The 23,308-nt window shown below is 37.1% G+C and overlaps 1 protein-coding gene across 2 annotated transcripts in view; it reads right to left on the reverse strand.

Moving 5' to 3' along the window:
* Positions 1-23,308, reverse strand: part of Itsn1 (intersectin 1) — a 204,906-nt gene that overhangs the window by 141,526 nt on the left and 40,072 nt on the right. For both annotated transcript variants that reach the window (XM_027929297.2, XM_071615072.1), the window contains exons 2-4: positions 3,113-3,172; positions 1,700-1,792; positions 113-176 (exon numbers count right to left, since the gene is read on the reverse strand). In XM_027929297.2, the coding sequence (XP_027785098.1) occupies positions 113-176; positions 1,700-1,792; positions 3,113-3,140 (185 nt within the window). In that variant the 5' untranslated portion in view covers positions 3,141-3,172. The remainder of the gene's footprint in view (positions 1-112; positions 177-1,699; positions 1,793-3,112; positions 3,173-23,308) is intronic.

A 23,308-nucleotide genomic window follows, 5' to 3' on the forward strand; every position in this document is an offset into this window, starting at 1 on the left:
CTAAACAGATATATACTCCTTCTATATAGAATAAGAAACCAAAATACCAAACAAATAAACCGAATTGGACAATACTGTCTTTTACATTCTGCTATGCAAAATTGCAACTTACCATATCTGTGCTAAAACAGGCTGAGGTAATCCAGATTGAAAAAAAAAGTTCCTTGCTTGATCACCTGTAAATTAAGTGAAAAAAGTTTCAGAAAAAACAAAAGTTGCTGGAATTCCACTCCTAGCAAAAAAATCACAAAAATAAGAGTGATAATCCTATAAATATTGAATTGAACATATGATAAAAGCCAAATGGTGAACCTATAAGCAACAGTAGAATGAAACCATCAGCACTAACCCAAAACCTGAAGGCTCTAAAAAATCATCTCAGAAAGGGCAACTATTTGCTGGGATAGGTTGTCCACTTTAATATGCTACTAAGAAGTTAGCTACCCCTTGTGAATACTCTAGACTGGATACTGAATGTCCCCCATAGGCCAATGTGTTAAAGGCTTAGTCATCAAGTTGGTCCTGGGGAAAAGGGGGGTTGGAACCTTTTAAGAGGTTTGGCCAAGTGGGTGGTCTCAGATCATCAGGGGTGTGCCCCCAAATGGGATAAAGGGACCCAGCCCTTTTCCTTTCTTTTGTAGCAGGCCCTGAGGTGAACAGGTTTCTTCTATCAAACACTTTCACCATAAAGTACAGTGTCACTATTGGCCCAAATCAACAGTGCTACTCAGTCACAGAATGAAATCTCCAAAAATATGAGCCAAATAAACCTTTTCTTAAGTTGATTATCTCAGATATTTTGTTACAAATAATGGAAAGCTAACTAGCACAATGACAAAGCACATCTACAGATCTACAGGAATCCTTAGGAAACAACTGATGAGCCATTCTTCTACTTTATTTATTTACTTATTTATTTATATTTTTAGTTGTAGATGGACACAATACATTTATTTTGTTCATTTAGATTTTTTATTTGGTGCTGGGGATCAAACCCAGAGTCTTATGCGTGCTAGGCAAATGTTCCTCCACTGAGCCATAACCCCAGCCCAGATATTTCTACTTTATAAAACATTTTTTGCTACTCTCAATACCTAATGCTCCAAATTTGGGGTACTTCTTATATATTTATGGAAAATATAAAACAATTACATCAATTATGAAAATAAATTAGGGAGAGCTATGATACAAACACAAGCAAAAATATTTCCCCAGGAAATCCATAACCCATTTTTCCTAAAGTGAATTCCTGAAGAGTAATCAAACAGGAAAGATAGCAGAAAAGGCAACATATGAAAGGAACTTTAGAGAGATAGGAAAAGTCCCTTTTAAAAAATGTTCAGAATCTGTTAACAGTTTCCCAAACCAGCTCAGGATGAAAAGTGAGCAAGTGTTTTAGCTTTAGAGTCACAGTCTACCCCTCCCTTACTTAAAGAAAACAACCTGGTCCTTTGAAGGTAACCAGTTGCCATCAGTGATATGCCCCAGACAAGTAAGTGGCTTGATATGCACAAAGAATACAAAGTTTGAATGGATAGGAGAAAAGCAATCATAAATTACAGGATCACGGTTAATAGCAAAACAAGTCAACTGTCTCCTTGGTTATATGTGCCAACCTCTGGTTATATGTACATAATAGATTTCTACAAATATATGCACTAAAGTTAAGTAAGACTATGAAAATAGTGACTCCCATTACCAGTAATAAATCCAGATATCGGCTTTAAACTATGGAACTGCTGATCATGCTTCGCTCTTTCCTCAACAGTTATGGCCCAGATATCCAGGCTGCCTACAGGCCAAATAAAAGATAAGTTATTCAGTGAGAAAAACAAGATGCTCACACACACAATCCATAGCACTTTCACACACACACAATCCATAGCACTTCCAGGTTCTGTCAATGTGTAATAAATGGTTTGATAAAATAACATCTGCTTGTCTTTGGAAGGAATGTATATAAAGTTAGAAAATCTAAGGAAAGCAGAACCAAAACCAAATTGGCATAATTCATTTTTTTTAGTTGTAGATAGACACAATACCTTTTTTATTTTTATGTGGAACCGAGAATTAAACCCAGTGCCTCACACATGATAGACAAGTGTTCTACCACTGAGCTACAAACCATAGCTACCACAAATTCCTTTTTTAGAAGCTTGTCTATAACCCTATAGTCAGGATTTATGAAGATAGTGAATTCATAATTTATTTACATATATCTAACCAACAGATTAATTAAAACTTAAAACTGCACCGCCAGGTGCCTTAAATGTTATAGTGAAAAGTTATGAAATAGGTAAATGTGTAAGGCCATGGGTTCAATCTCCAGGATCAAAAAAAAAAAAAAAATACAGCATTTAACAATTTCCTAATAAGGTCAGGAAAAATTACCTGAAAACATATTTTATGCAGATTGTTATGTTTCAAATAGATAAACTAAAGTAAAATAAGTAAAAATATCACACTTCAAATTCAGGCTTTGAAAAAGTAGAGAATAAATGATCCAGATACTTCACCAAATAAATTGAAAAGAAAAAACAGGGACAGAGGGAAGAGTTCACAAACCAAGAGACTTAGGAGACAGATGAACTACCCTGCAACACAGGAACTTTATTTGGATCCAAATTTAAAAAACAACCTTAGCAAAAAAAAAATATCAAGACTATTAGGGAAAGTAATTATAAATTTTATAGGTATGACAACGTAGTATATAAATTTTTATAAGTTTGATAATGGTATTATAGTTATGTCTTAAAAATGTTATCTTCTAGATAAACATCCTAAAATATTTATGGATGAAATAAAATGATGCCTGGGAGTTGCTACAAAAGAATCCAGATGAAACAATATTGGCCATGAGTTGATAATTATGGAAGCCATATGATGGAGTACATGAGGTCTGACTTATTATTCACTCTAATTTTGTCCCCCCTCCCCTTTTTATCCTTTAGCAGCACTGGGGAATTGAACCCAGGGCCTCACACATGCTAGACAAGAGCTGGCCAATTCACTCTACTTTTTTTTTTTTCCCTGAAATCTTCTATTATAGATAGTAAGTTTTTAAAATCTGGCCCTGAAGTACATTAAAAAAGAGAAATTTCCAAAAACTTACCACCAAAAGGTGTTGGAAACTGAGCCATGGTTCTGTTACTTTTGCCTTGCTAATTGGGGCCTGTAATTGAAATGCAACAGTTACGTTTATGAAAAATTCACTCCTGTACACTTAATTATAAACACACTAATATATGGTCTTTATCAGAAGACAACACTAGAACTGGAGTATGGCTCTACAAATCAAAGTTACAATGAAAGGGTTTCATCCTTTTATTCTCTGAATAGACTCAGTGTCAGATATAGTGATAGACACAGGAATGCCTATTGAGACTGGCAACTTGAAGCTATCAGAGGCGAGTAATACCATTACCATAGGACAGCCTATTGTATCATTAGTGCTATAAATGTTACTTTTTAGGTTTTCTTTTTCTCCCCTCAACTGTCTGGATACACCACTCCATCAGTTTGATGGTTACAGTAGCTTATTATTGAGCACTTGTTGTAAATTGTACATTGTAGTAGGTGTTTTATAGGTCTTATGCTCCACTCACTGTCATCCCAACTCTGTGAGATAGGTACTATTACCACCATCCCCATATTACAGATGAGGAAAATGAGAACAAGAAAGGAAAGTTGTTATGGTTTGTATATGGGGAGTCCCCTAAAAGCTCCTGTGTTAATGCAGGAATATTTGAAGATTAAGTAGTTGGATTATGAGAGCCATAACATAATCAGTCCATCCTAATTTGAATGGACTGATTGGGTGGTAACCGTAGGCAGAAGGGGCATGGTTGGAGGTGTCACTTGGAAGGGTCTCATTTTCCCTATGTCCTCTCTCTACTTCCTGACTGCCACGGAGTGGAGCAGCTTCCCTCCACCATACCCTTCCGCCAGGATGTTCTGCTTCACTTTGGGCCCAGGGGAATGAACTTGGCTGAATATGGACTGAATCTCTGGAGCTGTGAGCCAAAATAAATATCCCCTTTTCTAAGTTATTCTTGTCAGGTAGTTTGGTCACAGTGATACAAAGCTGACTAACATAGAAGTAATTACAGCAATACCATACATTTGGTGACAATGCTGGGATTTGAGCAAAGGCAATTAACTTCACAGCCTGTTTCACCTACGAAAAACATTCTCTGAATTGCTGTTTAAAGATTATGAGAAAGGAGTAAACAATACATACTCCATGAATGTTTGCTCAGAATACAAACAGGTATCTAATGCTCCAAAACTTCCCATTAGACATTACTAATCATGAACAGAGATATGAAACAAAGACAGTCCACTTTCCTAACTTTAAAAAAAAATGCAGATTTAATGAATATTTTTTCCTTACACTTTAGTTTAACATAGTAAATGCACAAAGTTGAAAAAAAGACTACCAAATACTCAGATTAAAAAATTTTAGGTAAATTTAGATCTAAAAACATAAGAATCACATGTACCAATATACTCTGATTTCAATTTTCAATATGTTCATGAAATTTCCCCCCACTATTATACTTTCAAATTTCCAAAAGCTCCTTCTCATTCTTGACTCTATTCCTAGTACTTTCTCTATTTTTAAAATTTTTAACTGATTATTTGGTTCATTTTGTTTCTTAATTTTCATTCATTTCGTGAATCATTCATTTCCTCCAAGTTCCTTTTTTGTTTGTTGGCAGGCTAACTGATTAGGTGTCCTTCACTTTTGAGGATTTCATCACAATCCAATGATCCTTGGATGCTCCTTCATTTTTTATTTACATATGACAGCAGAATGCATCACAATTCTTATTACACATATAGAGCACAATTTTTCATATATCTGGTTGTATACAAAGTATATTCCCCCCAATTCATGTCTTTATACATGTACTTTGGATAATAATGATCATCACATGCCACCATTATTTATAACCCCATGCCTCCTCCTTTCCCCTCCAACAACTGGACAGTCCTTCATTTTTAGAGTGAGGCACTAACTCAGATGCTTGGCTCAGGAGGAAGGCATGTTGACTGATGGCTGCTCCATACGATGACCAGGGGCACAGAGTTGCCTTTTCACTGGGAGACCTCCCAATGCTAGTATTCACTGAAGCAGCCTGCCTTTGCCAGAAAAAGTGTTGGGTGGGATGAGAAGAGTACAGCATCATCTAAATGCTGGCCTGGGGAGAGAGAAGGTGAGGCTCCTACACTACAGAGTGCAGATGTCAGCCTCTTGCTTCACCCCTCTATCCTGGAGCTTCTCTGATACCAGCATCTTTCCCACCTCCCCAGAAAAAAGGAGACTGAAGCAGTCCCTTTTCTGCAAGGGGTATAGAACATTATGGTCCAAAAAAATCTGAATGAGACATTTAAAGAGTTCCCATTTTAAGCTGCTGCCTTTGGGAATACCTGGCAGGTCCAAGCAAGTGGAAGCCTCTCAAGACACCCTGGGGCAAGCCAGCACTCTAGCTCCTCTTTGTTGACTCCTATAGGGAGTTAATTTCTATCCTCCTCTGTGAACTCTCTTACCAACTCCTTCATTCCCTTATAGTTTACAAAATACTGCTAAAATCTTTTGTCTAGATTTTCTCTACTGTTATCTTATGCCATCATATCTTATCTTCTACTGTTCCTGAGTTAGCATCTATTGTGCCTCCTGTATGATTGTGGCAACCTTTAAAGAAGAAGGAAGAACATGTCATCAGCCCACCATAGTTAGGTGGGTACCTGAGAATTCAGTTTTGAACAGGATTACTTCTTATGACAAGTCCCTTAGAAGCTGCAGGTGCTGACCTCTTCCTTCACTGCTTTTCACTCCATATATTATATTGGCAGGTAAAATTACCTGGTAATTTTCTAAAACTTATTTTTGGGGCGAGGGGTGCGCCAGGGATTGAACTCAGGGGCATTAGACCACTAAGCGACATCCTCAGCCCTACTTTTTGTATTTTAGAGACAGGGTCTCAACTGAATTGTTTAGCACCTCTCTTTTTGCTGAGGCTGGCTTTGAACTAAAGATCCTTTTATCTCAGCCTCCTGAGCCACTGGGATTACAAGTATGTGCCACCATGCCCAGCTCCAAAACTTTTTAATGCATTTTATCTCACTCAGTCCTCTTAAAATTCTTTCAAAACTGACCTACCATACACCTTTTTATTGAGCATTCAAAAAATGAAAAGCCCCAAATTTTTAAATCATACTAAAACAAATATTCAAAATACAGAAGAGGAAAATGCATTCTGTTCATGTTCATTCTGGTTTACTTCAATTCTTCATTGTTCATGCAAAATACAAAAAAAGTTATTGATTTCTTTGTACCCAGTCAAGTTATACTTTATCCATATTTTCTTACTGGTGCTAATCCATCTAGCAGGTGAATCTCTTGAAAGATTTTAGCCTTATATTATTAGTTCAAAGTGATACAATCAAGCTATAAAAAAAAACTGTAATAGCAGTAATTTTGATATTGTCTCTGATTCTTGTGGTGATAGTTTTCAGTACTTTGTATTTTAATAAGTTTATTTTTAGCTGTATTTTGGTAGTCTTTAGGGTGTTTAGATAGTTTCCTTCTATTCCTATTTTACTTAACATTTTTATTAATTAACAGCTGGGGGGTGAGTGCTGGGGTTGGAACCTAAGGCCTTGGGCATGCTAGGCAAGTACTCTACCACATCCCCAGTCCCTTCTTTTCTTTCTTTCTCTTTTTTTGAGATAGGATCTTGCTAAGTTGCCCAAGATTCTTCTGCCTCAGACTCCCAAGTAGCTGGGATCACAGACTTGTGCCAGCTTAAATATTCTTTTCAGAAGATTTTCTTCTTAAAATCTAAAATAATCATGTATTTTTCCTTTAATTAACATCCTAAATTATAGTGATGTATTACCTAATATTAAATTATCCTAGGTTTAATTTGCTATTATTTTCTATAGAATTACTGCTTGAAAAGATGCTATGCTTAATTCTATGCAATAAAGTTGCAAATATAGAGGGAATGGATACACTTCTACTTCCCTATAAATTTCTAAAAGTAACCTTTAAAAAGGTAAGAAACAATAATGCATCACAGATATAATGGAAATATAAAAACATAAAATTAAAAAGGAATAAGAAAAAAATTATTTTGGAAGTGAGTTTGAACTCACCTTCTAGGAACAAATATAACCTGTTACCAAAAACGATTCACAGAAAAAGGTCAAACACTTCTCAATTTATTTTATGAAGCTAGCATTCTCTTAATTCTAAGTTATGATAATGAAAGCATTAAAAAATAGGCCATTCTCACTGATTGAGAGGGTCATAACTAGACATAAGTATAATAACTTATGACTTGAAGTATACTTGAATTATCATCAGTTCCTGCAAAGCACCGAAGATGATTTGCTGTTTACCATCCTACACTGGTATTTAGGAAACAACTACCTGTCCTATGTGAATCTCTTCCCTCAAAGCCTTCGCCTTATGACCAACATTAGACTATATTTATCTTTTGGTCCTTCTGACAGCTATCTCTACTTCCCCTGCATCTTACATCTGTTAAGTGACAAGCAAATGGACTGCAGAGTCCACCCTGCACTTGCCACTAGTGTTACTGTACCTTTCTCTTGCTTCCCCTCTCTAACTCAAGCCCTATTCCTTTAGAGTCAGTGGTCTGGCTATTAGTTAGAACCTAATAAGAGCGAAATCACTCACAGGTATGGAAGAAGGTGTGCCTTCCAGGCTTACCTACTCACAGACAGCCAAATGCTGCTGAAGCATGAGGATTAAATATCCCCACTTATCTTCCTTCTGCCCCCAGGTCCTTCCAATGCCATCCACAGCTGGGTCCTCCCACAACTCCCAGGGAACCCCAGACAAAAGTAGCAACATGTAGAGGAAGAACTGAGTTAAGGCCTGGAGATATAGCTCAGCTGGTAGAGTGCTTGCACTCGGCCCTAGGTTCAATCCCCAGCACCATAAAAGAAAAAAAAAAAAAAAAACTGAGTCAAATCTTCCAAATCTTTCTCCTTTTCAGTTCTATGCTACCTGGATAAAACATGGTGATAACAACAAGGCTTAAAATGTTTTGTTCCTATTTTTACATATATTTACAACCTGCATTACTATAATTTAAAAAATAATTTGTGAAGGGCCACTATATTCTAGAAAAATAATCACATATGTAAGATTTTTAAATGTCACACACCACAGTTTCAATTCTGCTAGAGAAGTACAAACCCACCACAGACCTTTTGCTTAAATAACTAAAACTAAAAACTCAAGGCAAAACACAAATAAAGTTCCCTGTGGACCATAGAACGTGGAGAAAACCAGAGAGGAGAAAGCTGAGAGAAGGGACCTCCCCCAATTTTGTAAATGAACTACACTAGCCTCAGGCTCACTCCTGAGCAGTGGATGTACAAGACTAATCTTGGAAACTCAACTGAGAATGGAATGCCTCTCCACACACAGCAGAGAAAACCTGGAGACCACACCTAAACAGATTAAGTGCCTGATCAACTGCACAAACAGCATTCTGCCAAGGTTTACCACAGCACACAGAATCTACACCACATGAAATTGACATGTCCAGGATAAAATCCGAAATCACTTGATATAAAATAAGTAGGAAAATGTAACTTTTATTTTTAAAAAATGCAATTAATATGTGCCAACTCTAAGATGATAAAATGTTGAAATTATCTCACAAAGACTTCATTTATTAATTTTATTTATTTTTTTGACAAGACCAGGAGCTGAACTCAGGACCTTGCACATACATGCTTGCAAACGTTCTACCACTGAGCAACATTCCCAGCCCATATCAAAAACTTTAGATCAACTATTATCCCTATGCTCCATGAGGTAAAGGTAAACACAAAAAAATGAATGGAAAGACACAGCTTCCCATTAGACAATGAAAAATTATTTAAGAAGAATCAAATGGAAAATTTAGAGAGAAATTTAGATCTTAGGGAATGAAGGAAGATCAACAGAAATGGCAAATATCTGCATGAATATAAAGTTATTTTTTCTTACTAACCTCTTTAAGATATGTAAACTGTTGAAAAGTAACTACTGCAACACTGTCTAGGAGGTGTTTCCATATAAATAAAATATAGATGACAGTCACAGAATAAAAGTCTGTGGAGGAAGACTCACTATGGCTACAAGCCTTCTATATTCTACTTGACATGTTCAGTATTAATTTGAGGGATACTATGACAGCTTAGGTAAATACATTTACCTACAGTCCTCAGTACTGCAAAAAAAAAAAAAAAGAACTACTTAAAAATAAATATAGGAGCTGGGCTATAGCTCAGTTATAGAGGCACTCGGTTCGATTCTCAGCACAACATTAAAAAAATAAATAAAATAAAGTTATAAAAAAATTAAAATAAATACAAAGAGATACCCCAAAAGAGTCAATAGATAACAGAAAATCAATGCAAAAATCCACAGAAGCCAGGAAAGAAAAAAATAAAAAAAAAATCAACAGGCAAAAATTTTTTAAAAAATGATAATAATAATCATAAAGAATGGAAAAGAAAAAAACTGAAATGTCCTTATTGACAACCTAGTTTTTTTACATAGAAAATCTAGAAAACAATGATTAGCATATAAATATTAGCAGAATATTTAGCAAATTCACTCAGCAATTTAGTAGAATTGCTGGATGAAAGATAATATATCAAAAATCAGTTTAATCCTCAGCACTGGGGTAAAAAGTGTAAATAAACTTAATTCTTTTATTCCCACCACTCAGGTTTTATGTTTATTCACATTAACCTAAAAGAACTTAATTCTGTTTTTCATTTTTTTATTTTGAGACAGGATATTGCTAAATTGCTTAGGGCCTCACTAAATTTCTGAGACTGGTCTTGAACTTGCAATCCTCCTGCCTTAGCCTCCCAAGTCACTGGGATTACAGGCATACACTACCAAGATGATCTGAATTCTTATATATTAGCAAGCAGATAATTAAAAGGTAAAATTAAGCAAAACAATCCCATTTATGGTAGCATCAAAAATTATAAAATTCCTAGGTACAATTTTTAACAAAAGATATACATGGCCTCTGCACTAAAAACTACAAACTATTGCTAAGAAAATTTCAAGTCTAGAGATTTTAAGATTCAATACAGTTAGAATGGTAACTGGCTCCCAGTGCATCTATCTGTACATTCTATGCAATCCCCATCAAAATTTTTAGTAGAAATTGGCAAGGACAGAAATATATAGCAAATGTCCTATAACAACCAAAGAGTTTTTAAAAGAACCAAATTAAATGATCTACCCTATCTGATTTTAAGATTTACTATAAAGCAACAGTAGTCAAGACCTTTGGTACTGGTGTAAAGATAGACACCAAACAATGAAAGAGTTCAGAAATAGACTCACATGTGTTTGGCCAATTGATTTTTGTCAAAGTTGCAAAGGCAACTTGAAAGAGGGAAAATGTCTTTTCAGCAGAGATGAATCAACTGGATAACCATGTGGAACAAACAAAACAACAAAAACCCACACTGATCCATACTTACATTCCATATAATCTACAAAAATTAACTCAAATGTAAGACCTAAAACAGAAAATATGTTCATGATCTTGGGGTAGACAATTTCTCAAAACACAAACGAGCAGCTGTTGCTGCTGCTGCTGCTGCTGCTAATAGAGAGTCTAGAGTGTTTTTTATTTAAAAAAGAAAAAAAAAAAAGTGAATCAAAGCAGAAGTTCTACTGTGTGACAGGATTTCTGCAGCAGATAGGCCACCTAAGCTTAAAACAAACAGAAATGTAGAAGCTTAAGGCAAAACAAGGAATGCTTCTGTCCAAGGTCCCTGGCCCTGTGGCCAGGAAGCAAGCAGGCTGCCTATTAACAGTGTAGGCACTGTGCAGAGGCGATGCTAGGATGAGGGGGCTGGACTTTATCCAGGCATGACACAACACAAGAGAGAGGGTGGCCACCAGGTAGGTAAATAAGCCTGTTCCATTTACTACTATTTGTTCCTCCTGAAACTTTCCAGTTTACAATAGTAGCTACATCACAACTGTCCTCAATTTTCCCTTCAATGAAAAGGGGATAGATTGGGCTGGGGATGTGGCTCAAGCGGTAGCGCGCTCGCCTGGCATGCGTGCGGCCCGAGTTCGATCCTCAGCACCACATACAAACAAAGATGTTGTGTCCGCCGAGAACTTTAAAAAAATAAATAAATATTAAAAAATTCTCTCTCTCTCACTCTCTCTTAAAAAAAAAAAAGAAAAGAAAAGGGGATAGATGGTCATGTTCATAAAATTTTTAAAAACAGAGGAAAATCCATGACTTCACTAACTGTAGCCAACTCTATTAACAGCTCAGCTTAGTATTTTTACTTCCTTTTATCTTTTCCAAGGAATATATGATTGTTTATTTCTTTTGAACACTTTACATAAAAATACATGCACTTGGCAAGTTATTAAAACTTTTCATAACTTGTTGCTGGGTGTAGATAATTTTAGAGGTGAATATTCCTATATTTATATACAAAAAGAATATACAGAAAACCACACACTCAATATTGAGCAATGAAGAAACAGGTAGACAGTACTTTTTAAAGTCTGGATAATGTTAGAATTTTTAAACCAAAGCTAACATGTGTTTGAGAAATCTTTCATCTTTCTTTATTTCAGCTTCAGAAAGAGCTAATTACAGAAAATCCAAATAATGCTGGTCTGTAATTTTAGTATTTACATTAAACTACCAAATGCTTATGTATATAAACTAGAAGACCTCTATAGACATATATTTAGAAAACAGGATGGCCATCCTTAGGACACTATTTATTAAAATGTCATTTAACATGATAAAAAAGCATAGTCAACTGGTTTTTTTTTATTTGATTTCAAATGTTTTGCTAGCATGATTACAGGGAGATTACCAGAAAATATGAAATAATTATAGAAAACCAAATAAAGAAGAAAGCATACATAATTAGGAATTTTAGTTTCTAGCACATAAATACTAAATTTAGATTATGAAGAATAACACTTCTAAAGTTTAAATTATTGGCATAATTAAACACTTCTAACTTTATTTTTTTTATTGTTGGTTGTTCAAAACATTACATAGTTCTTGATATATCATCTTTCACACTTTGCTTCAAGTGGGTTATGAACTCCCATTTTTAGCCCATATACAGATTGCAGAATCACATCAATTACACATCCATTGATTTACATATTGCCATACTAGTTACTAGTGGGCTGGGGTGGTGGCTCAGTGGTAGAGTGCTCGCATAGCATGCATGAGGCACTGGGTTCAATCCCCAGCACCACATAAAAAACTAAATAAACAAAAACTTCTAACTTTAGACAGGCATAGTAGTATACACCCATAATCCCAGATACTCTGGAGACTGAGGTAGGAAGATCACAAGTTCAAGGCCAGCCTGGACAACTTGGCTAGACCCTGTTAACAAAATTTAAAGGTGGGGGGGTATGTGAAAATATTATAATTCAGTGGTAGAATGCTTCTAGGTTCAAGCCCCAATACCCCCCCACACACACACACTCTTTCTAACTATATCAAATTAAACTATAATTGCTCTATGTAATCAGCTAGTCTTTCAACCTCTCTGAAAACTGAAAATTTTGCCCCCCGCCAATTTTTTTTTTCTTTTTTAAAGGGGGAGCTGAGCATGGTGATGCATTCCTGTAATCCAAACTACTTAGAGTCTGAGGCAGGAGGATCACAAGCAAGCTCAAGGCAGCCTGAATAACTTAGCCAGAACCTGCTTCAAAAAAAAAAAAAAAAATTAAAGGTCAGAAGTGATATAAGTCCTCTGGGTTCAATCCCTAGTACCACCACCAAACACACACACACACACACACACACACACACACACTGGGGTGGGGGAGGCACTAAGCAGGGTGGGACTGAGGCAGGAGGGTCACAAGTTTGAGGCCAGCCTGAGTGAATTAGAGAGACCCTTCCTCAAAAAAAACAAAATATTTTCTACCTCAGTGGTAGAGCACTTGTCTAGCATGTGTCAGACCTGGGGTCAAACTCTAACAGAGAAAATAAATAAATAAATAGATAGATAGATAAGTATGCAAACAAAATACAGTAATTAAAAAATATATATATGCTTACAGAAAAAGGAATCTTCAACAAATACGTAGTAAAATAATTAGCAGTCTCTAATACACCAAAACAGGGCTAATTTGGGACTAATGTTCAAAAGATTTATACATTACTAACATACATTATTATCTTCTTGTCATTCAACTATTGGCCATTCCCTTACAGAAATCTTACAGTTATCTTAGATAAATAAGCAAGCTGTCCCAACTATCAGAGACAAGCAAAGCACACAGATGGGGAGAGGCAGAGACTGAGGCTCTTCAATATGGAGATGCCATTATGCTGGACTCCAGCAAAGAACACCTGGTCTCAACCGTTAAGGACCTACTCTTGGGAGAGGGTATATCTTACATAATGGAACATTACAAATGGATTAGTCTTCCATTCTCTTTCCTGCTCTTCTTAAATTTACACTGGTCCCTCAGTTCTAAACTGAACAACTAAATGTCTACCCCCACACAAAGAAAAACTGGCTATAGATTAGAAGCCAGAGGGAGCAAAGACCACAAGAACTTATTCTTCCTCATATTGAAAGTACAGTTCAACACATGCTTGCATTTTAACAGGCCTGCTGTTTAACTTAATTCATGGTGTCCCTCCCCGATATTCTGAATTAGTCATTTGAAATAAAATTTTCTTGGTACTATGGTAATAAATTTAATTCATCTCTTATAAAGAAATATTTTTAAAATTTTGTTTTAAAGTTGGTCAAAAGGTTTAAGTTTTATGCTAAAGGCCCTAGAGAACAGGAAAATATAGAATACAAAATTAAAATCGAAAGAAATTTTGCATTGATGAAACGTTAAAGGGAAAGAAAAGAAAAAAAAAATGCAAATGTATCCCCACTTTAATATTATTATGAATATAAAAAAATCGGGGCTGGGATTGTGGCTCAGCGGTAGACTGCTCACCTTGCACGGGCAGGACCCAGATTCGATCCTCAGCACCACATAAAAATAAAGGCATTGTGTTGTGTCCATCTACACCTAAAAAAATAAATATTTTTTAAAAATCTGTAATATACTCTATCCATATCCTATTATGTGAGGGTCTAGCTTGATATATTATTCTGTCTATATTTACAGAATAAGTCTTTGTCTTCACATTATTTCCTTTTCAGGGGTTTTGTAGCTCTAAAAATTCAAAATTGGAAAACCTTTTATAAATCCAAGGAAATCTTTTTCTTAAAAAAAAAAAAGTCGGGGCTGGGGATCGCGCTCGCCTGGCATGCATGCGGCCCGGGTTCGATCCTCATTACCACATACAAACAAAGATGTTGTGTCCGCCGAAAACTAAAAAAATAAATATTAAAAAAAATAATAATAAATAAAATAAAATAAAATTTAAAAAGTCTGTAATGAATGGAAAAAACTAGAAGAGCACCCTGTTTTGGAAGTGAGGCATATACCAAATTCCACTTTCGAGATGGCTGTTTGAGCAGGAGAACAGAAAGCTGAAAGTTGCCCAGCCAGATTACACATAAAGGGAGGAGGTACACAAAGCTCTTTTGAAATACAGAGAAAAGGTACTGAAAGGCAGACAATAAAGGGACAAAGGAACTGACAAATCCCAAACATATAGCCAACCTGATCAATGCCCTATTGTCATGTCGCAAGTCATGAGCCTCAAAGTGGCTCTGTATGTGCTGCCATTGAAGAGAGCAAGAGGAATAAAAGAGAGATGGAGTTGGTTCACAAGTAAAATCTGAAAACTGCATGAAGAGGCAGAGAGCATGATTAAGGGGAACCTCATTGCTAAGGCTGAAAACATTCAGAGACATCAACATCCTATCAGAAAAACTGAGGGCTAGAGCTGTCTTCTAGAAAGAGAACAGGCATTCCTCTGGGAGAGCTCGTTGTTCAGGGGACAGCAGGGAGAAGGGACAGACAGAAATGACCGGTGTCCAGCAACCACTGTCAGGCCCAGCTGTCGGCATATCACTTGGCAACACTTCCTGGCATTTCAGAAGATTTTTCTCCCTTTACTCTTGCTTATTTCCAACAAAGAAAACTGCCAGGGTAACTAGCCTGGAAAGCTTCCATCAGCGGACTGTTAGCCCCACTTCTTCTAAATCCTCCATACCTTCACATTCACAGTAGGAGAAGACTCACAAAGCAACAATAAAGCCCAAAACACAGCTACAATGCAAAGAGGAAAAAGGAGGGATGGCCAAGATGCTGGAACTCCTGTGAAAAACGGACATTAACAGTCCCTCTTGAAGCTCATATTGCCACTTCTAGACCACAAACTGCTGCAAAGTCATATTAAAAAGTCATAATCTATGCTCTGTCAAATTAAAAAAAAATTAAGACTATAGAGCACTTCAGCTGCAGTCAGGATAATCATTCGTAGGACACTGATAGTAAGGACTTCATGTCTTCTATAAACTTCCATTTTCAAAAGGATCATTAAGAATAAAACATCAGGGCTGGCGCTGTAGCTCAGTGGCAGGGTGCTTGCCTAGCATGTGTGAGGCACTGGGTTCGATCCTCAGCACCACATAAAAATAAATAAAATAAAGACATTCTGCCCATACACAGCTATAGGGGGAAAAAAAGAAGAAAACATCATCTCAGGAGAAAAAGCTAAAAAAAAAAAAAAAAAGTTAGTCCTGAAAAAATCACACAGTTCAAAAACAAATAGCAAACTATAATTTTAAGAACCACTGAGTAGGAAGAAGAATATTTCAGATTAAAGTTTTATTTTAAATATAAAAGCAATAGAATAATTTCAAGATTACCAGCCAAACTAATAATGAGATTGTCTACATTTAACCTATTTTAAACTCACATACTTCCCAGTATGGTCTCCTGTAGAACAAAAACATTGAAATTCCAAAAGTTATTATAAAACACACATTTTATGACATTTAAAAAATATAATGAACCATGTAAAGGGAAAACAAAATATTGTCATCTGTATAACAGTATATATTATGGTCAGAAGAAGCCAATCTAAAAGGTTTCTCCCAAATAGAATTGAATTTCCAATATATAACAAGGCACATACACATTTAAAGAAGATCATTAATACAAACTTCATCCCTTAGACTAAGCACACTTAGTCTTAAGTCAGCTCAGTATACTGTACTCTCACCTTTATCTCTAGCAATTAACTTGTATACCTTTAAATATACCCAGCAATCAAGCCTGGATTATCAGTTCACCTGCAGGAACAGTAGTCTAGACTAAGCACGGGAAAGTTTTAAAGAGCATTCAGCTTAAGAAACTATACAGAAAAAAAGAAACTATACAGAAAGCACCAACCATGTAAAATACCACTCAACACTGAAAAGAGCGAAAAAGTAGGAAGGCCTCCTGCCAGATTTTTAAGCCTGTTTCAACAAACAGTGCAACACCTAGAATTGGATAAATTAAATATGGGATGAATTAAATACTGAGAGAGCACAGTAAAAGGAGAAATTAAACACATATATATTGTATAAGAAAAATCTGAAGGCTGGGGTTGTGACTCAGTGGAAGAGTGCTTGCCTAGCATATATGAGGAACTGGGTTCGATCCTCAGCACCACATAAAAATAAAAAATAAAGATATTGTGTCCACCTAAAAACTAAAAAAGAAATATATTTTAAAAACATATTTTAAAAAGAAAAGAAAAATCTGGGCCAGTAATTATAAAATACTCTATTATTAAATATGTTCATCAGGATTAAATTGGCTGTGTAAGCCTTGAAAGTACATAGACATCAGAGATCATTTCATATCTTTGCAGTCTTCATTGATAAAGTTGACAAAATGCACAACAATGACAATTAGACCTCTGTCTAATACACCCAATTCCCAAAGCCTGTTAGAGCAAGGAGAAAACTCAATGGAGATGTTTTAATCCCTTATTGTCTTTGCCAAGGACTGTTAAGCATTTGTCCATTGAGACAATACAGTAAAATCTGCATAGGTATAATCTGACCCTCACAGATGCTGACTGCCTCCTGTTATGTCTGAGGATTATTTATAAATGAGTGATAAACGGACGAAGGCTGAGAAAATAAAGCCTACTGTGATATCAGAAAAATCACTGGTGTCATGAATGAGAAGGAAGAACAATGCAGTCATTAACAAAAACCAAGTGTGCTTTGCTGAATAACTTAAGAGGATTTCTATGCACAACAAGACATATCACTACTAGGAAGTTTTAGGACTAAAAACCATTCAATAACATTAGCATCACTAAAACAAATAGACTGTAGTCAACAGAAAATAGGATCATATTTAAGGCAACAGGTACATGATGAATCAAATATTTCATTTCATTTCACTTCACTTCACATATTTAAGTCTGAGAAAAACTGAGAGAAGCTGAAAAAAAAATCCTACTGCTGGTCATCTTTATTGGGAATTTTATTCAATTTCTTTAAGTGGATCCAGCTGTACCGCTAAAGTACAGAAAAGTACTTTAGTACATCTGGAAGTTTCTGTTAAAAATCACATATATGCTGTGACTATAAATAAAGGGAAAAGTAGAAAATCCCAAATTCTCTCAATTCCATATTTCCCTTAGACAGGGTCAACGTTTACTAATAGGAAAAACCTTGTAGAAGCCTGTCTGAATTATAATCCAATTTATCTAGAATTCCAGTTAAGGTACAGTTGTACACTGACTGCACTTAATTCCATTCTTGTGAAATTCAGAAGAGCTATTAAGCTTTAAAATTCCAAAAATCACTCAGAATATTTTGAAAAGATAACTACTATTACTGAAGGGAAGAAAAGTTAATTCATTCAATATGTACTTCATTGAATAACATTCATCTAGAAAGTGGACATTATAATACTAACTCCTCCATTCCCTCTCTAACAAAGCTTTTCTTTTTATTTGACATCCCAACTCTCAAAATAGATTTTATTCAGTTTTTATCAAAGGGAAACTTCACAGACATATCTGAGCCAACTTACTTGAGGTCAACCTAGCTTGGAAAGTTCATCACAAAGGAATGAAGTAAGGCCTCCAAATAAGTAATTTAAATGCAGATTTCCAATATCAATAACAGTATAGCAAAGAGAGCCCTCCCTCACAATGCTACCCAGGACAGGGCCAATAGTTATAATACCTTTGTAAAGCAATGTCTCAAGTCAGGTACCAAGAGTAGGAAACAATGTTCTTACCATGGTACCCAATAATTCAACTCCTGCAGATCTGCACTAAGAAAATCATCCAAAATACAAAGATATATGGCCATAAATGTTCACCATGATTTTATTTTTAACAATTAAAAATGAAACAATCTTCAATGTTCAGTAGTATAGGAATAGTTAAGTAAAGTATAATGCATTCATATAATACAGTATATCACAATTTTAAGTGCTCCTCAAAAGTCAGGCCTGGTAGCCCACACCTATAATCCCAGCAGTTCAGGAGACTGAGGCAGGAGGATCATGAATTTGAAGCCAGGCTCAGCAACTTAGGGAGGCCCTAAACAACCCTGGTCTCAAAATAAAAAAATACAAAAACCAGCCTGGGAATGTAGCTCAGATTGAACACCCCTGGATTCAATCCCTGGTACCAAAAAATAAAATAAAACTTAATTTAAAAATGTATAGAAGGGCTGGGGATGTGGCTCAAGCGGTAGCGCGCTCGCCTGGCATGCGTGCAGCCTGGGTTCGATCCTCAGCACCACATACAAACAAAGATATTGTGTCTGCCAAAAACTAAAAAATAAATATTAAAATTCTCTCTCTCTCTCTCTCTTTAAAAAAATATTTAAAAATGTATAGAAGTTTATGGATACTGTCAACCAAGTTTTAGTCTTAGAAAATTCACGATAGAAAATACATCAAAAAATTAAAAATTGGATAAAGTTTTGTAAATATTCTGACAACCCAAAACTTGTACAATGACTCACAGTTACTACTTACATATGTATCATAAAAAATGACAGAACCCTCTGGCCTTCCATAGGACTGTGAAAGTTCAGAGGAAAAAACACCACCATCCCTGACTGAGAGAATAAGAAACCACTTTGTAGAATAAATAGCAGTGAGTATGATTTATATTAGCAGCATTATATAGATACATCTGGGAACAGCATTCTAGGACAAAAAACAGCATGAAGTGCATGAACAAAGTACCGTATTAAACTACAAAATGCCTCATGGACTAGGCCTGAACTGCAGAAATGCAAGCCTGATGGGAGAAGGGAAGAGAAGATACAATGGGAATGGAACCTGGGCAGTAGAAGGCACCCGGAGGATGCCTTACTATCTTTGTGCACAGGGGTCTTTTAATATACACTGCAGAAGCTCCAGAGAACAGCAGCTATATGAGCTATCTGCAATGTTTTTCTTAGAATAATGAGTTAAAAATCACACAAAAATGGTCATATTTCACCTATTACAATTTAGAAAAGAGCTGATCATAAAGCTTGTAGGGTAACTAACCCTTCATGAAAATAAATTATTGACTAACATTTAAAATTACCCTTTATGTTCAGAACTTCTGAAATCCTAATTTTTATTTTTTTTCCTTCTATGATTATACTTCAAAAGGGGAGATCCAGAAATCTGACTGAAAAAATGTTATTCTGAGGTGAATTTAAAGAAAACAGAGCCAGGCACAGTGTCTCAAGCCTGTAATCCCAGCAGCTCGGGTGGCTGAGGCAGGAGGATCAAGAGTTCAAAGCCAGCCTCAGCAATGGCAAGGTGCTAAGCAACTCAATGAGACCCTGTCTCTAAATAAAATACACAATAGGGCTGGGGTTGTGGCTCAGTGGTTGAGTGCCCCTGAGTTCAATCCCTGGTCGCCCCCCCGCAATAAAAATATATATACTGATTTCTACAGATATACAATCTATTTTAAATTTCAATAAAGTGGCTAACATTGAATATCACTTTGTATTGTAACCTGAGTATGCTGCTCCAGTAGAAACTGCAGGCTTTGAGACGGCACTGAGAGCAGCAATAATATAACAAGTTATCCTAAAACAGGCAAACTTCTGATTCTCTCAGTAGGTGAGCAAGAATTAATTGAGCTATCATCACAGGCAGTATACACACAGTCCAGATGAAGGATCAACAATTTAAAGTTATCAGAAAGCAAACACTCCAACAAGCAAGCATCCAACCTGGGGGTCAGACTTGAATTGCTTAGCCTCTAAGCTTTACATACTTCATCTATAAAATGCAGGAATTAGTAGCACCTAACTAAAAAGGCTACTGAACAGGACAACGACTCTCTCCTTGACCCAGTTTTAATCAGGCACCTCTGGACCTTCTTCTCAACTGCCCCAACTTTCCTTGACCCCCTCTTATCTTCAGCCCACCTAGCTCGGTTGCAGAAAGAATCCTGCTAAGGCAGTTGAGGAAGAATCCCTCACTCTGATATCTGACCAAGTTCCTCACCTGACTTCACTTTTTTTTTGTTTTTTTGGTACCAAGGATTGAACCCAGGAATGCCTAATTGCTGAGCCACATCCCCTGTCCATTTTTATTTTACCTTTTTTTTTTTTTTTTGAGACAGGGTCTTGCTAAATTGCTGAGGCTGGCTTTGAACTTAGGATTCTCCTTCCTTCCTCAGCCTCCCAAACTACTAGGATTACAGGCATGAGCCACACACTGGGCTCTGACTTCACTTTTGATGTATGAGTCCTTGGTCTGCCTTCAGCAAGAATACTGTTACATCAGTGCTATGAAAGAATGTCCGTACCTCCCCAAAATTCATTTGTTGAAGCCCTAACCATCAAGGTCATGGTATTTTGAGATAACCTTTGGGGGGTAATGAGGTCATGAGGGTAGAGTTCTCATTAATAGGATTAAGGTCCTTATAAGAACAGATGAGAGATGTGCACTCTCTCTAACATGGAAAGATAATAGCAAGAAGGTGGCCGTGCACAAACCAGGAAGAAGTCCCCAACAGGACCAGCACTTTGATCTGGGACCTCCCAGTCTCCAGAACTGTAGGTAGTAAATTTCTGTTGCTCAACGTGCCCAGTTCATAGTACTTTGTTACAACAGCCAAGCAGACTAACAATTCTGTAAGAAGCTCCCTATCCTTGGTATCTTCTATGATTTTCCACCCACTGACCTCCTTACTCTCCCCACTGGTCCTTATATTGAGAGTTAAACCTGATCTGTCCCCTCTATTGCAGTAGTCTTAAATAAAGTCCTCTCTATCACTTCAACAAGTACCAGAACTCTTTTAGAAATAAGGATAATTAAATGAGGTTCAACAAAAGTCAAATACTTTAAACAGTGACTTACAGAGAGTAAAAAGCTCAAAATGTTAGCTTTTGTTCAGTTACAGTTTTCATGTAAATGTAACAAAATAAATGCTTAAATGTGACAACACTCAGCTTAAATCAATTATTGTCTTTTTGTTACCTGACCATTGTGATGAACATAAAGGTCCAAAGTGAGAAAGTATAGTTCCTGCCTCAAAGAGCTCACAGTTAGAAAAGGAAGAGGGAGTAAGCAAACAATGTCGGCAGTGTGCTTCATCCAATAACTGAAAACAGGTCAAAGTATAAAGGCAGCAGAGAAGATAAGCCAATGGACTGGGCTGGAAGAAAGGCCACCCGTGACAGACTAAAACTGAAGTGAAGAGAAGTTTGCAGGGTTGTTTTCTAGGAAGAGGATGAATACTTGAGAAGAATGAACCATCCCCATGGGCAGGGTACACAGTGAAGACGAGACCAGACCATTGCCCACTGGTCTCGGGGTGAGGGAGTCACTGAAAGATTTTGAACCAAAGAATGTCAAGATGAGATTTACCTTCTAGAATGCTCCCTCTGGAGCAGTGCAGAAGGTGGATTTGGAAGGTGGGAGTTTATACCTAAATGGACACAGAGTACCTAACTATTAAGAAAGTGTAGATACTACCCATCAAGAAGAACAAAACTGAAGATGGAAAAAACTTGGGCACAGTTTACAGAACCACGCCAAGGGAAAGATGTTTGGAATCGGTATTTTGTCAGTTGTCAACCTTAGGCAATTATAAATAGCAGATCCACTATACAACTGCCACAGACTGGTAACCGTGAACTGGGGAACGAGTATCAGAGAGAGTTCCACTCTGCGGAACACTGCCTTTGTTCCCTGTCTATCTTCCTCTTGCAATTCTAAACCTGGGCCACACACCCCGTCTGAACCCTAGAAGGGCTTCAGTTATTTCCTCTGTTGTTCCCTTCACATGCTTAAGTATAGTACTAGATCCACTGCTGGCCACTGTGTCTCATCTCAGACTATCCTTAGAGATCAAGGTTTGTCTTGAAAAACCAGCCTCTACCTCAGAACAAAGCCTGTCCAAGGAAGGGACATCACCTTTGTCCTTGGAAAGACCCACACAGCACTCCTAGGCACATTCCCACCCTGCTAAGTTGTTTATCTACAAATAACAGGAGAGATCTTTTGCGCCAGGTGTCCCTGACTCAGTCAGGCTAGGGGGGGATCCATAGCAACCCCCTAGCAGCCACCAATCAGCAGGAGACAGTGAAACACCTGGGATGCCAGATGACCCTCCCAGTGGTTTATGATGGTTGATAACGTGTTGGAAAACCATGTAGTTCAGCACGAACACCCCTTTTGGCTTAAACCAATCAGTTCAAAGGAATCCCCCTCTTGTAGTAACCAATCACCCCTACCCAACTTGTTCCCGCCAGTGAATGTGCTCATCATGTTTTAGAGTTGTTATTTGATTTTCCCGCAGTGTGTGATGATTTGCTAAGAGATGCTATGATGTATGTGGGGGTCCCTGCCTTCTCCAAAGAATGTATAAAACTGCTGCAAACCCTGGGCTCGGGGCCTCTCAGCGTCACCAGTTGTTGTGTGTGTACACGGAGGACCAAGCTAGCTCGCAATAAACCCCTCTTTGCTGCTTACATCGATCTTGGGTCTCTGGTGGTCTTTTAGGGTCCCGATTTCGAGCATAACATATGGGGGCTCGTCCGGGATCCCCCTAATAAGCTTACCCAGACACCCCGATCAAGAGGTGATAAAAACCAGGCCGGTAAGTAAAGGCATTGCCGATCTGTAAGTTTCTGTACTCTGGTTGCCTGCAGGTTCTGGTTCTGTGTTGTGTAGCCGGCAAAAGGTCCAGGTGGATGCACCGAAGGGCAGCCGACGGGGTTTGTGGGAGACGTCCCCAGCCCCTTTCTGGATTCCGAGTGGATTGCCTGTAGTAAAGTATTTTGTAGCTGACGGATCCGCGGTCCGCCTGTGCCTTTAGTTTCTGGGTAGCAA

Source organism: Marmota flaviventris, chromosome 8 (genome assembly GCF_047511675.1).
Source record: "Marmota flaviventris isolate mMarFla1 chromosome 8, mMarFla1.hap1, whole genome shotgun sequence".
NCBI lineage: Eukaryota > Metazoa > Chordata > Mammalia > Rodentia > Sciuridae > Marmota > Marmota flaviventris.